At 37.8% G+C, this 12,271-nt stretch overlaps 1 protein-coding gene across 13 annotated transcripts in view; it reads right to left on the bottom strand.

Annotated features, from left to right (window-relative positions):
• Positions 1 to 162: 162 nt before the first annotated feature.
• SUN1 (Sad1 and UNC84 domain containing 1) overlaps positions 163 to 12,271 on the bottom strand; it is a 30,629-nt gene continuing 18,520 nt past the window's right edge. For 6 of the 13 annotated variants that reach the window (XM_015876504.2, XM_015876502.2, XM_015876507.2 and 3 more), the window contains 16 exons: positions 11,966 to 12,049; positions 11,538 to 11,648; positions 10,081 to 10,179; positions 9,392 to 9,485; positions 9,236 to 9,294; positions 7,955 to 8,100; positions 7,588 to 7,812; positions 7,139 to 7,225; positions 6,715 to 6,758; positions 5,694 to 5,829; positions 4,567 to 4,821; positions 3,995 to 4,079; positions 3,499 to 3,614; positions 2,708 to 2,875; positions 2,080 to 2,169; positions 163 to 1,744 (listed from right to left, as the gene is read on the bottom strand). In XM_015876504.2, coding sequence (XP_015731990.1) covers positions 1,631 to 1,744; positions 2,080 to 2,169; positions 2,708 to 2,875; positions 3,499 to 3,614; positions 3,995 to 4,079; positions 4,567 to 4,821; positions 5,694 to 5,829; positions 6,715 to 6,758; positions 7,139 to 7,225; positions 7,588 to 7,812; positions 7,955 to 8,100; positions 9,236 to 9,294; positions 9,392 to 9,485; positions 10,081 to 10,179; positions 11,538 to 11,648; positions 11,966 to 12,049 — 1,913 coding nt within the window. In that variant the 3' untranslated portion in view covers positions 163 to 1,630. The remainder of the gene's footprint in view (positions 1,745 to 2,079; positions 2,170 to 2,707; positions 2,876 to 3,498; positions 3,615 to 3,994; positions 4,080 to 4,566; positions 4,822 to 5,693; positions 5,830 to 6,714; positions 6,759 to 7,138; positions 7,226 to 7,587; positions 7,813 to 7,954; positions 8,101 to 9,235; positions 9,295 to 9,391; positions 9,486 to 10,080; positions 10,180 to 11,537; positions 11,649 to 11,965; positions 12,050 to 12,271) is intronic. The other 7 variants (XM_015876506.2, XM_015876510.2, XM_032447601.1 and 4 more) reach the window with 3 other exon arrangements.

The raw sequence follows: 12,271 nt of genomic DNA, 5'->3' as shown, positions 1-12,271 counted from the left end.
GGGCGGAGCATGGGTTAACCCCACCCCCACAGCACTAAGAGAAGGGGGGTATTAATGGTATACACACATCATGGAGGATACAGGGAAAAAAAACAAACCCAAACCTTTATTTTGTTTCGAATATTACATGCGCTTCCAAAAAAAAACCAACAAAAAAAAAACCCCCAAATTTAAAACTTTTATTTATTGAAACGTTTCCAATAGCATCTGGTCAGTTCGAGGCAGCAATAGAAGAAGCAATTGGAAAAGAGCATTTACAAAAATACATTGCACAAAGTCCGATCTGGCGTCCTTAAAAAATAAGTTAGTGTTATCCAAAATACCCCCGACCCCCATCACAATCTATACAGGATCATTCCAAATATGTAACATATGAAAACACCTGTACATATAATGCAGCTCCTCTGCATAGGCCACAGGCTCCGGCTCAAGTTCTCCATGCAGAGACTGTATTGGAACATCAGGACTGTTGTGCAATATCAGAACACCAGTCAGCAGCTCCGTGTGTAACAGTTCACAGGGAATAAAAACACATGGGGACGGCGAGATCAAAGCTCTGCACACAAAGTCTTTTCTGCAAAGGATCTTGAAAGGTGGCGATCCTAAAGGGGGTCCCCACAGCAGCCTCAGCACGTGCTGTGTGATGAAGCTTTGGGACTAATGAACACCCACATGGTACATCTCATTCCATGGTACTGCTGAGACCTCACAGCCCCATTGTCCCCATCCTGCAGTACAACATTTACCGACCAAAAAATGATGTAAGGAAGTGTCGTCCCAAGGAGAGAATTATTGAGGAGTTCCAATAGCTCTTCTCTAGGGCTCTGTTCCAAATCAGCCTTGATGGACTAAGTGAGAAGAGCTGATCAAACTGTTAACCTGCTCAGTAAACATTCACATACAGCAATTAAGCTCATCAAATTGCCGTGGTAAAAAAAAACCCTTAAAATAACTGCAAGTTATCCCTGAATTCTAAAGCAACTCATGGCCACAAAGTTCCAGTAAAGCATTCTCAGTCGCTGGTGTTTCCATGAATTTTGGTTGTGTTAAAACTTTCCCTGACAGCAATATCTATTATAGTCAACATTTATTGAAGAAGCCCTTTAGGATTCCCCCAGCAGGTCAAGGCAAAGTCAACTGAAGGACACCTGTAGCCATAGGCTGTTGAAACTCCATGACATTATTATTTGGCTTGCAGTGCTGAGCTAACAGAAATATGCAGCTGAGTCCTGAATTCAAAGAAAAAAAAAATCCTAGTTGCAGAAAGTGTGGTTTATTCTTTAAAAAAACAACAACAAAAAAACACATATACATTCATTTGTAATAAAATAGGAACCACCTGATTGCTAACTGGGCTTTGTGAACCAGAGCCGTTTGCATGCATTATTTCTCTCAGCATGGACACAAAAATATAAAGCTAACTGGCAATTACAAGCTGAGCATGAGAGCAAATTAGTTTTATTTTGTACAGTTGTGCTGACAGTCTTCTGCCTTTATCAGAGGATTGGTAACTCTGTAGAATCTATCTTGCATCCTCATCCTTTAAAGATTCCAGTGTTCTAGGCTGTCCAGTATATACAAATTGGTAACAAAATGTACAACAAAGCAACCCAAGCTGTAGTGTAGGGGATTACTCAGCAGGTTTCCCATGCACTCTGAACCGATAAAGACAGGTATACTCCGCATGTCCCCAATTAGAAAGAATTCTCAGTTCCACTATTTGGAATGCCTTTTCACTTTTCTCCTGGAGAAAGAAAGCAAAGATAAAAACCAGAGTTAGGAACTTCTCACCACTTGGAACAGTACCTTCCTAGTTTGCTTCTTGCTTGTTAAGGGAGCAGAATAAGTATGAAGCTGATCCTTTAAGTTTATCATCTTCACACCAGTTGTTTGTGCCATCTGGACACAAACATTTCCTCTTATCTATTTAGATGACGGGTTTTGATGCAGACAAGTACTTCCTACATCTGTTTTTACATTGCCCAGCAGAGAATGCAGCCCTTTTCTTCACAGGTCGTTGAGTGCTGCCATAGAAAATGAGTCTCTCCTGACACTTTAAATCCCATCATGTAGACTTACCACTGTAAACATCTGCAGCGGCTCCCCTTCTTGGTCATAGACAAACTGTCCAAGAAATGTGCCTTCCTCTTGATATTCATCATCTAAGCCCTGTAACAACGAGATAAAGATTTCTTTCTTTTAAATATGGAAATTGTAGAAGCGTATTTATGCAACTGAGGATCAACAAGCAGCATCCAGAAATCTCCCATGCAAGGATCAGAACGTTTCCTGTGCAGCTCAGTGCTTTCTCAGACAAGCTGTATATTCCAGTTTCCTGTACTCAAATACTTCCACTACGTTTGACTGTGAAAACATACAAACTCCTTAATTTCTATAGCAGGAGTTAAGGAGCTAATTTACTACTATTGCCCTGTAAAAGATGAACTGCTCATAACAAACAAAATTGTTACCTCCCTTCAAAGGAGTTCACTACTCTAAAAAGCAAGAGGAAAATAAATACCCCTCTAAACTACTTCAGCATTTATTTCTAGATCCTGAAGCTTGTCAAGAACATAAACAATTTTAACAGCAATGACAGAAATGTCAGTTTCTCCTCTTAGTTGCCCTCCCCTCATTATTTATCAAGATATATGACAAATATTCCCCATCTTTACAAACATCAACAACTTAAATTTAAGAGACTTACGTATACTGAAAACTTCCTAGGAGCACTGGTGATATTTCCCGATGGTGAAAGTGTTTTTGGTATGTGTTCCAATGAGAAGGCAGTCGGATAGATCTTCATGGATAGTCGAACTACAAGGTATCCCTCTGATCCCTTGAAAGCCCAGCAGTTTCCTGGATACATGTCAGGCTGAACAGATTTTGGGCCAAGTAGACAGAGGGGTGTGGAGAGAACAGGACAAAAGAAAACATTTCATCGTAAATATTTTTGCTTTTTTTTTTTTTTTTGGCAATGAACTCTGAATTATTAGAGATATTCTTAAAATGATAACAAGTAGAAGAACAAGTTATTCAGTAACCAGTCAAATACAAAATAACTACTGCTAATCACAAGTCCAATTCTGCCTCCAAACACCAAATGTGAAATGATACTTTGTGTTAGATAGACTACGCAATAAAAAAGAAGATACAGGTTGCACTGTTTTAATTGCATTCTTCACAGATGCAGCAGATCCAACTGAACTACCAGCACCTTGAAAACTACTTTCTAACAGAAACCCTCCCAGTACTCACACTTCACAGAAATCCAGTACACCAGCCAAGGCTGCTATGAGAGCCTTAGCTTTGTTAAAGCAGGGCCTTAAGCAAGGCCAAGGACTTTCAAGAATAATCACACTCCCAGAACAAAGTACCCGACTCTCCCCACCCCTGAATTATATATCACAGAAAAAAAACATTCAGCATCCAAAAACCAACCCAGGACACTCAATACAAAATAACACTGCTCAACTTGTTTACTTAACCTTTAATTACCTGAATAACCACTCTGGGAGACTGAGAGAAGTACCACAGAGGAATTCCAAAGAGGCTAATTAGGGCTGTTTTTGTCTCATAGGTTTCAGAACAGCGAGTACTCAAAATGCTGCCACCTTAAAAAAAGATAAAAATCAGGTTAGCAGAAGTAATCACTCATTCCTTCCTAAAGGATTTTTAGTTCCCCCCCACCCCATCCCTTAAAAAACAACAAAAAACTCAACCTAATATTAAAGGCATTATTAATCTCTAATTTTCTAATTCTCCAATGCTGTGCTTCTATCAAACACAATGCTATTTTAAGTACACATTGGAGATTTTTCATTCCAGAAGACTGAAAGATTATACACATTCTATAGTACATTCAGTGATGCGTGCACTTCACACATACAGATCTGTGGTCTCAACTATCCAGTTACATAGACATTCAAAAGATCTATTTTTATTAGAAGAGATTATAATATTAGAGAAAATAGTGAAAATTTCTTCCATTTACCTCCAGATTCTAAGGCAAAATCCACCATACCAGTCTTGTCTTGAGAATACAGCTTCAGTGCATTGTTTACAATGATCTGTGCTTGCTACAGATGGACACAGAAGAACAGAAAGGAAAGATAATATGAAGAGATGACACGTGAATATATCAGTTTTTAAGCAGCAAACATCCTTTTGAGATGCTGTATTCTATCACAAATCTTTGAAAGCCTCAGTCAACATAAGGTTTGTTTTTAAATACTTGACTGAATGGCTCAATACAAATTCATACCACATCTTGCCTGATGTTTTTCTTCAGAATTGGAATTTTCTACCCTCCCCCCACCTACTCACATCATTGGGGAATTCTGTATTCAAGATAACATACTTTAAGGGGGGGAAAAAGAAGCACATTCAGAATAGACAACATAACTGCTATAAGAGTGCTCTCAATTTTCCATAGTTCTGCCGATTTCAATTAATCTTTCAGGCACCTCCTAAAATCATTAACATTTATATAGACAGTTGTGTTCCACTAAATGCACATAAAGGAGAATTTTATCTGAACTTCTCTTAGCACTTCAGCTGACTCACTGCTTCTGTGATTCCAGAAATCCCTGCGTTGTTCACAGCATTTGTTACTACTTCAGATGTTATTCTTTGGTTTGTTACAGCCATCTGTAGAGTAATATTCTTGAGAATTTGCAACTCCAGATCCTGCAGTACAGTTTGCAGATCACTTCTGGTCACAAAATTGGATGTAAGCCACTGGAGAAGCGATTCAGGAAAGTCCTTGTGTTCATCACCAAAAAGCAGCATCTTGACAGATTCTTTAACTTGGGCATCTACCTGTTCACCAACAGTTACAATAGAAATGATTAGTATTACTTAATGGTTTATGAAGTCCATCTAGTAAGCAAATATGAAAGTCAATATATCCTTCCAATACTACAGAGAAATCTAGCTTTTACATGTGCTTTAACTACACTGACTTATACTAGAACAACAGAACAGGCAAGTATGCAGAAGACTGGTTTGGTGAGCAGCTAATGAAGTCCTGCTAATGAAGGGCTTCATGTTAAGAAACCTGACTTGTTTCAGAATAGAAGTCAACTGCAACAGTTCAAAGGGACTGTGGCAGCTCTAAGGGGAGCAGCAGACTTATCAGGCCAAGTTAAGCAAAGCACTTAAGTGAACACTCACCTATGGCAAACTTTGATTTCATACACACAGATAGAATATCTTGTGATAACACTGGAATATCAACTTGGACTAAAATAAGAACTTAGACTACTGCATTTTCTTGACTACATTCAAATTGATCCTTACAGAAGTTTTTTTTGTTTTTTTTTAAAGCATGATTTTAACATAACTTTCAGATGACAAACCTAGCTATGGCTTTTACATGAGTTCCTTTTCCATATTTGCATGAGTTGGCATACTAAGTCAGCTCTAACAGCAAAGTACAGTACATTCAACTGATACTACATTATCTCAAATGCAAATGAAACGACCATTGCGGAAAACAAACCACAAGCTCATCTAGGTAAGGTGCTACCCAGTAATGGGGGGAAAAAAGATCATAGTACCACGCCATAGAGCACTGCTGTTTTTTTTCTAAGATGAATATTACTCCTACATAACTTTCAGAGTGCCTTTAAAAAAGAAGTTTGTACACAAAATCTAGTCTGAATCTTACTAGGATGGTTACCAGAACTTACTTTTTCATGAATGACATCTATTTTCTCACAACTTGTCTTCGCACTCTCAGCAGTTAATAGCTCTGATTTCACTTGAGACAACTCTAGTTCCAGCTTTTTAACTTTGGATAAGAGTTGATTATGTTCATCACTATCTCTGACAAAAACAAACAGTCAAAAATTAGGAAACAATTAGTTTCAATCATTCCATCTAATTCTAAAGGCATGAGAATGTATTAGTCTAACACAAACCGCTCTCCTAGTTCACTTATCCATTGAGATAGATATCATCTAACTTGCTTGCAGTTCTTTGGAGGCTTTCAGACACTTAAGATGAAGATAACAGAAGCAAGATATTTCAAAGTTCTGAACAAACCCAAAAGCAATGACTTTCAGAACATCTCACTGACAACTGGGTAACTCCAGCAAACACAGATTTCTGGTTTGACAGACCAGCCAAGCTTTAATTGCCTGAGCTGGCCATTGATTAAAGCAAGTTTCAAGTCACCTTAATACCTGCCTGTGAAGTTATTGTTTTCAGATGAGCCTGTAAGCAGATTACACAGCTACTACATATGAGCATTCAGTGTGTGCTATGGAAAAAAGTATTAGCCAGCATTCCAAAGCTATGCAAATTAAATGTAAAAATAGGACTTCACAAAGTGTCTTCTCTTCCCAACAAGGAACCAGTTAGTGAAATTCCGTGGGTTTCTTCCTGATATTACACTGTGTGTTAGCAGACAGTAGTATAGCTGACAAAACAAAACCACAGATGAAAGCTGGAGTTGATAAGATTAAATATATATATATATATATATATATATATATATATATATATATAAAAAGATATATATATTTTTATATGTGATGCATCAAAAGCAACTACTGTATGCTAAGCAGTTTGAGAAAGAAATCTTATGCATCTGTAAAAGCACAAGAAGTCTGTCAACAACTAATAACCAATAGCTGTACTTAAAAAATGCCCATCACCATTAGTTAGCTTCAAAACTAAAAAAAAAAAATAAAAATTAAGTGCTCATACCTCATTGTTTTTGCTTTGGCTATTTCAAGCTCCTTCTGAATGTCCTAAAATCAGGAATAGAAGCTTGGTTTAACACAATAATGCAAGTGACAGAGAATAAAAAACGTCAAGTGAGAAAGTGAGACGTTCTAGCACCAGCTATACGAGGCTGCATTCCTACTTCATTTACATTTGTGCCTCCGTATAGTATGATTTTATCCCAAATAGCATCCATCTTCCTGGTCAAGAGAATAATTTTTAACCTTTGAACTGAAAACACTGCCAAGAATGGAGAAAAAGAAAACACTAGCAGTGAGAACAGAACAAAAGTTCAAGGATAGAGTGCAGTAAACCAGGTTTGGGGATAGAGGAAAATAAATTGTTCGTTGTATATGTCATCAGAACATCACCATAATATCTAGTTAGAAAAGCTAATTTTCAATACCTTAGATTCAGCAGAGAGTTTTCTAAGAAGATCTTCCAATGTTTTGATGCGCAAGTTGTGCTCTTGATGTAAAGCCAAGAAGTCAGTCTTAAAAACAGGAAAGAAAAAAGCAATGTACTTTGAGTACAAATAGCGTAATGGGGATTTGCTAAAACACAGCACTTCTTTCATTCTGTGACCACAACTTTCAAGAGTGATTAAGTAAGTGCTTACACAATAAATGACAGGATAAGTCAATTCCACACCAAAAAGATGATCTTAAGAAGTCATAGTATCATAGTCTCGTGCAGGTTGGAAGGGACCTTAGAGATCATCGAGTCCAACACCCGGGATTCGAGCCTCTGTGTAGCAGAGCGGCACTTCTACCACTTGCGCCACAGTCACATCACTAATAAACTGCATTAATAAAACAGTGCTTTGATCAGCCTTAATAATCGACTTATCTTTACCTTTTCCTCCAGTCTCTTATCTTTAAGATGCTGATCCATCACGTTTCTTATTAGCTTCAATATTTCATTTCTGTCACCCATCTGGGCAACCCGATCTTGAAGGTTATGGAGTAGAAGCAGCACTTTGCTATGTTCCTCATCGTGATGATGGCATCTGTCAGACACGAAGGCCATCTGCTTCTCCAGTTCACTTATCCGAGTAGAATCAAATATATTTATAGTATCCTAAGGTGTAAAGATTTATTTTTTTAATTTATTAAAATAATTTTTATTACTCTTGGGTGTCAAGTGGTGATTGTAAAATGCCAAAGAGAGGGGAGTTAAGAGGTCTTAAGAGGAAATTCTTGCTTAAACTGTTCTCCCTTACCTCTGGAGGCTGTACAGAATGAGAAGAATCAGGCTGTAGAGTAGGAATATAAGTATGGTCATCTATGCTCTGGACTTTATCAATTCTTGTCCGGTTCAACAGAGGCAACAGTGCAATAAATCTGTCAAACCCCCAGAACCATAAACCTTGAGCAAGGAAAAATGAAAACAAAAAGGGAGTTCAATCTACAAATTGTGTTTCTATTTACAGACAGAAGTTATCTTATATTTTGCCACACAGTAAACACTACTCCAGCTGGAGTAAGAGTTAAATACTTCAGAACTATTAAGTCAATCACCCAAGAGCATTCGGCAGCATTAACCAGTACCACTTACAGGTGACTTCTGCTTATCTATGATGCATTCTTAATCTTATACTACTGCTTCCCTGGGACACGGATTTCATCTGCTGAATAAGACAGGCCATACTAACAACTTTTACCATACTGGAAAGTATTTTTGCACTACACCCTATTTACCTCATACCGCATTGCATAATGTCAAAAAGAAGTTGGAGAAAGCTTATGAAAACACAGAATTTGATAAACATTATACTTATTTCTGCAATATTTTAGTGAGAAGAAACAGCATTTCCTACACAGAATAACTTCTTGCTTTCTTATCCTCCTGTCATGGTTTTGTAATGTTGCTGTCAATATTCCACATAACATACAACTCCTTACGTTTCTGAAAGAAGGTTTTTTATGATATAAAAAGACATGAAAACGCTTCTCAAAAAGAGCTCAATATCTTCAGTAAATACTTTAAATAGGAGTTTCTTTTAAAGAAGACAACTGGCCTGGAACATTGCCAGCTAATCTGTGTAAGATAGTGGTACTCCAAGCAACTTAAGTACGTAGAAAAAGAATGCTTTGGGATGTATTAATAAGAAGCCCTGAATGCACTTTCATGGAGACTGGCAGCAACCAAAAGCAATCAGCTTGACAACAATCAAAAGCCTACTCTTCATGAGCTCAATGCTGCTCCTATGAAAAGGAATAACAAAAAAAAGACTTCAGTGTTTTTACAATTACTTGCTATGTCTGAAAAGCTCCATGAAATTAAAGTTATTCCTTTCATGAGACAAGAGCCTGCTGACTCACCAGTACTTTGAAAGCATTCACAAACTGTTCACAAACCAAAACTTGACCTTTTTAGCTTCTGTATCTTCTGAATGAACCCACAGTCCAACTAGAAGTACTTGTTTGGTAATGCAGTAGTAGTAAGCATACACTGTACTAAGCATACACTGATGGGTAAGAAACCTGTACAGTTCACATACCTAGTAGAAACAGCAGTGGGATGAGAAACAGCAACAGCCTGGAAATCCTTGGAAGGCATCTAGAGAAGGAGAAGAAAGTTTGCAAGAAACAGTATTATCATATTTCATATTATAACTGGGAATTTGCACACAGAAGTATTTGTAATTGATACAGACCTTCTAACAATAAATGCCCTCAGCAAATACAACAAAGTAAGAAGTTGATTCCAGCCAGCTCTAAGCAACCTGAAGATGCCAGAAGCTGCTCGCCCTAGAAGACAAAAGAGGTGACGTTACTGCACCACATGTTCAAGGAAACCAAGCACAGGACATTGAGGACATTGGAGAGCAGAGACATGCATGAGCACAGGCAACACAGAGTTTTACATCTAGACGCATATCACAGTATGACAGCACTACAACCTCAGCTACTCAACAAAAATAATAGCCATGCAAAGAGATGAAATGCTCAGTGGTTACAGCAATGCCATCTTCCTGAAAATTCAGCAGGAAATGTTGAGTCCAAGTTATCACGCACTAAAGACCTCAGCACGTTTCAAGAAATGCACAGATGAGCAGAATGAGTTCACTAAGTGGAATGCCACGACAGGAAGCAAATATCAAACCAAACACACCATTCTTCTTGACACCCCTTATCTGGGCTATTAACACACTCACTCCCCCAAGAAACAGACTAGTTAATGTCCCACTATATCTGTGAGCAAAAGTATGCTCTCACTAAGCATGCTTTGGTCAATAAGGCACAGCAGCTTGTGCACTCAAGTTATGAAAGCTACAGCCTAAGCACAGCAGAATTAGTGTAAGCCACCTACACAGACATAACACACAGAAACCATGATAGTAACCTGGGGAAAGAATGGCCAGCCAAAGTAGAGACAACACCTTCTGGGACACAAGCCATCCAGCTGCTCCCACTGCTCGCAACACGTGCAGCACAAAGTAACCTAGATCATAACAAATTAACTATGTGGCAACATATTAAAAAGCTTAAGGTTCTTCGCAATACATGCAGTAGAAAAGACTCCATCATCCCCTGACCTTTATGTGTTCTGCACGGTATTAAACCACACCTTTCAATGACTTGTTTTTCTCAGTATTAAAAACCAAAATAAACCACCAATAAATATGAATCTAAGTAAAAGCAAGAAAATTTAGAAACGGAATTCTCTTGTACAGCAATAGATGTAATGGAGAACAACCTGTGTGTAGTAAGAAAACCACTTCCTTCTTCACAAGAGCCTAAGTCCACATTTTGTAGCATGGCATTTAGATAAACATGCCAAGTGAAACAGTTAATGGAAAAAAAAAATTCCATTAAAATATGCTTTAAGCACATCATTTTTATAAGCATCGTTCTTGTTCTAGATTTTACATCAAGTTTACTATCCAGAGTCATGTTTAAAAAGGGAAAAATTAAAGTTTAAAATTCTAGAGAAAAAAAATGATAACGATATCTAAGATGTGTTGATAAACAGACATTCACTACTGAATGCAGGATGCAAGCAATATGTTTTCATTACATGGAACGCTCCCAATGACCCTCAGTAGGAGTCTCTGAAAGCAAAACAAATGCAGCACGCTAAGACAAAATGCAGTAACTGAAACCCCACAGAAGCCAACAGCTACTGTATCTACAACTAGGGCTGCTCGCTCTACAGAACACACTACGTAATACCAACTTAGAAAGTAATCCTACACTTTTAGATTAGCAGCTATGTCTGGGTTAATCTGAGGGATTATAGATATACCAACCCAATATTTTGCAAAGCATTTAGGTGAAGGAAGGGTCTCAAATCATTTTCCTTTGCTGAACAAAGAGCATTCAACAGATTCTTGATGCCTCTCCCATTCAAGCTAGGGAACGCTCATCTCACAGGGAAGGTTCTATTACTACATAAGAGTCCTGCAAAAATTGACTATCACTAGAACAAAAATAAAACGTTAAAAACCCTTTATTCAAATCATCTGCATTTTAATACCTTGTATCTTGCTTTAAGGCAGCTTTCTACCCTATGGAGTGCACAGACTTCCCCAGAACCCAGTAAGCTAATGATCTTTATTTTCTTTCTCAAACAAGATGTATACCTTCATCACACTTTAACTATGTAAGCAGTCTACCAAGCCTGGACAAGAGCCAGAACCAGCACAATAGGTCAAAATGAAAAGCACGTTCAGTTAATCAATTTCCTGAACACTGTACATCTTAGTCTACTCAACAGATAAAGATAAAAACAACAAAACAACATGAATGATTAACAGAGTGATGCAAAATAAAAGCAAAATAAAAAAGGTCCAAGTCAACCTGCATAAGAAAAGATGTGCGAAATGGTCCTTGCTACCCTTTTAGCCCTGGAGGATTGCATGTGCTCTGTGGTGTGTATTTCAAGTTGTTTCTTCCCCTTACAGTCATCACCTGTTGATTGTGGTAACAGATGATTAATGGGACAAAGCCAGGATCAAATCAAGAACGTTACAAGACAACATGAACAAGTCTACTTAATATTAGCAGTTAACAAGCCAAAAAAACAACAAGCAAATTCCAACACACTAAAACTTGTCTGGGACAATGGTACGGAATGCCAGGGAATCACTTTTCTATCCTCTGCGTTTAGGCTAGAAAACAAACATTTACTCTGAAGCTTCCACACAGGCATGAAGCACAAACCACTATCATAGCAACAACGTAACATACAGCCCAAGGCTAAAGGCAACACAAATTGTTATACTTACATATTGACTCCTCATTTACATCAAGATGGCTATCCTCTCTGTAAAACTCCATTATATTCATGCTTCCACAGTAATCTGAGTGAGCTGCAATATATCCAGAAAGGATCAGTAGAATATAATTCTTAACCTCAAAGCCTTTCCTATCACTGGACTTTAAACAAACTCATTTGGCTATTCGAAGCCAGGTTACCTGAAGGAAACCAGAAAAAACAATCCTGGAAGAAGCCTACCTTGTGTAAACCTGCTTTTTTTCTCTTTAAGAAAAAAGGGGTATATTTGTTGTTTTTTTTTTTTTTTTTTTTAAAA

This window comes from Coturnix japonica, chromosome 14 (genome assembly GCF_001577835.2).
Source record: "Coturnix japonica isolate 7356 chromosome 14, Coturnix japonica 2.1, whole genome shotgun sequence".
Taxonomy (NCBI): Eukaryota; Metazoa; Chordata; class Aves; order Galliformes; family Phasianidae; genus Coturnix; species Coturnix japonica.
Note: the sequence above shows the minus strand (reverse complement) of the source record. Positions and strands in the feature narration are given on the sequence as shown.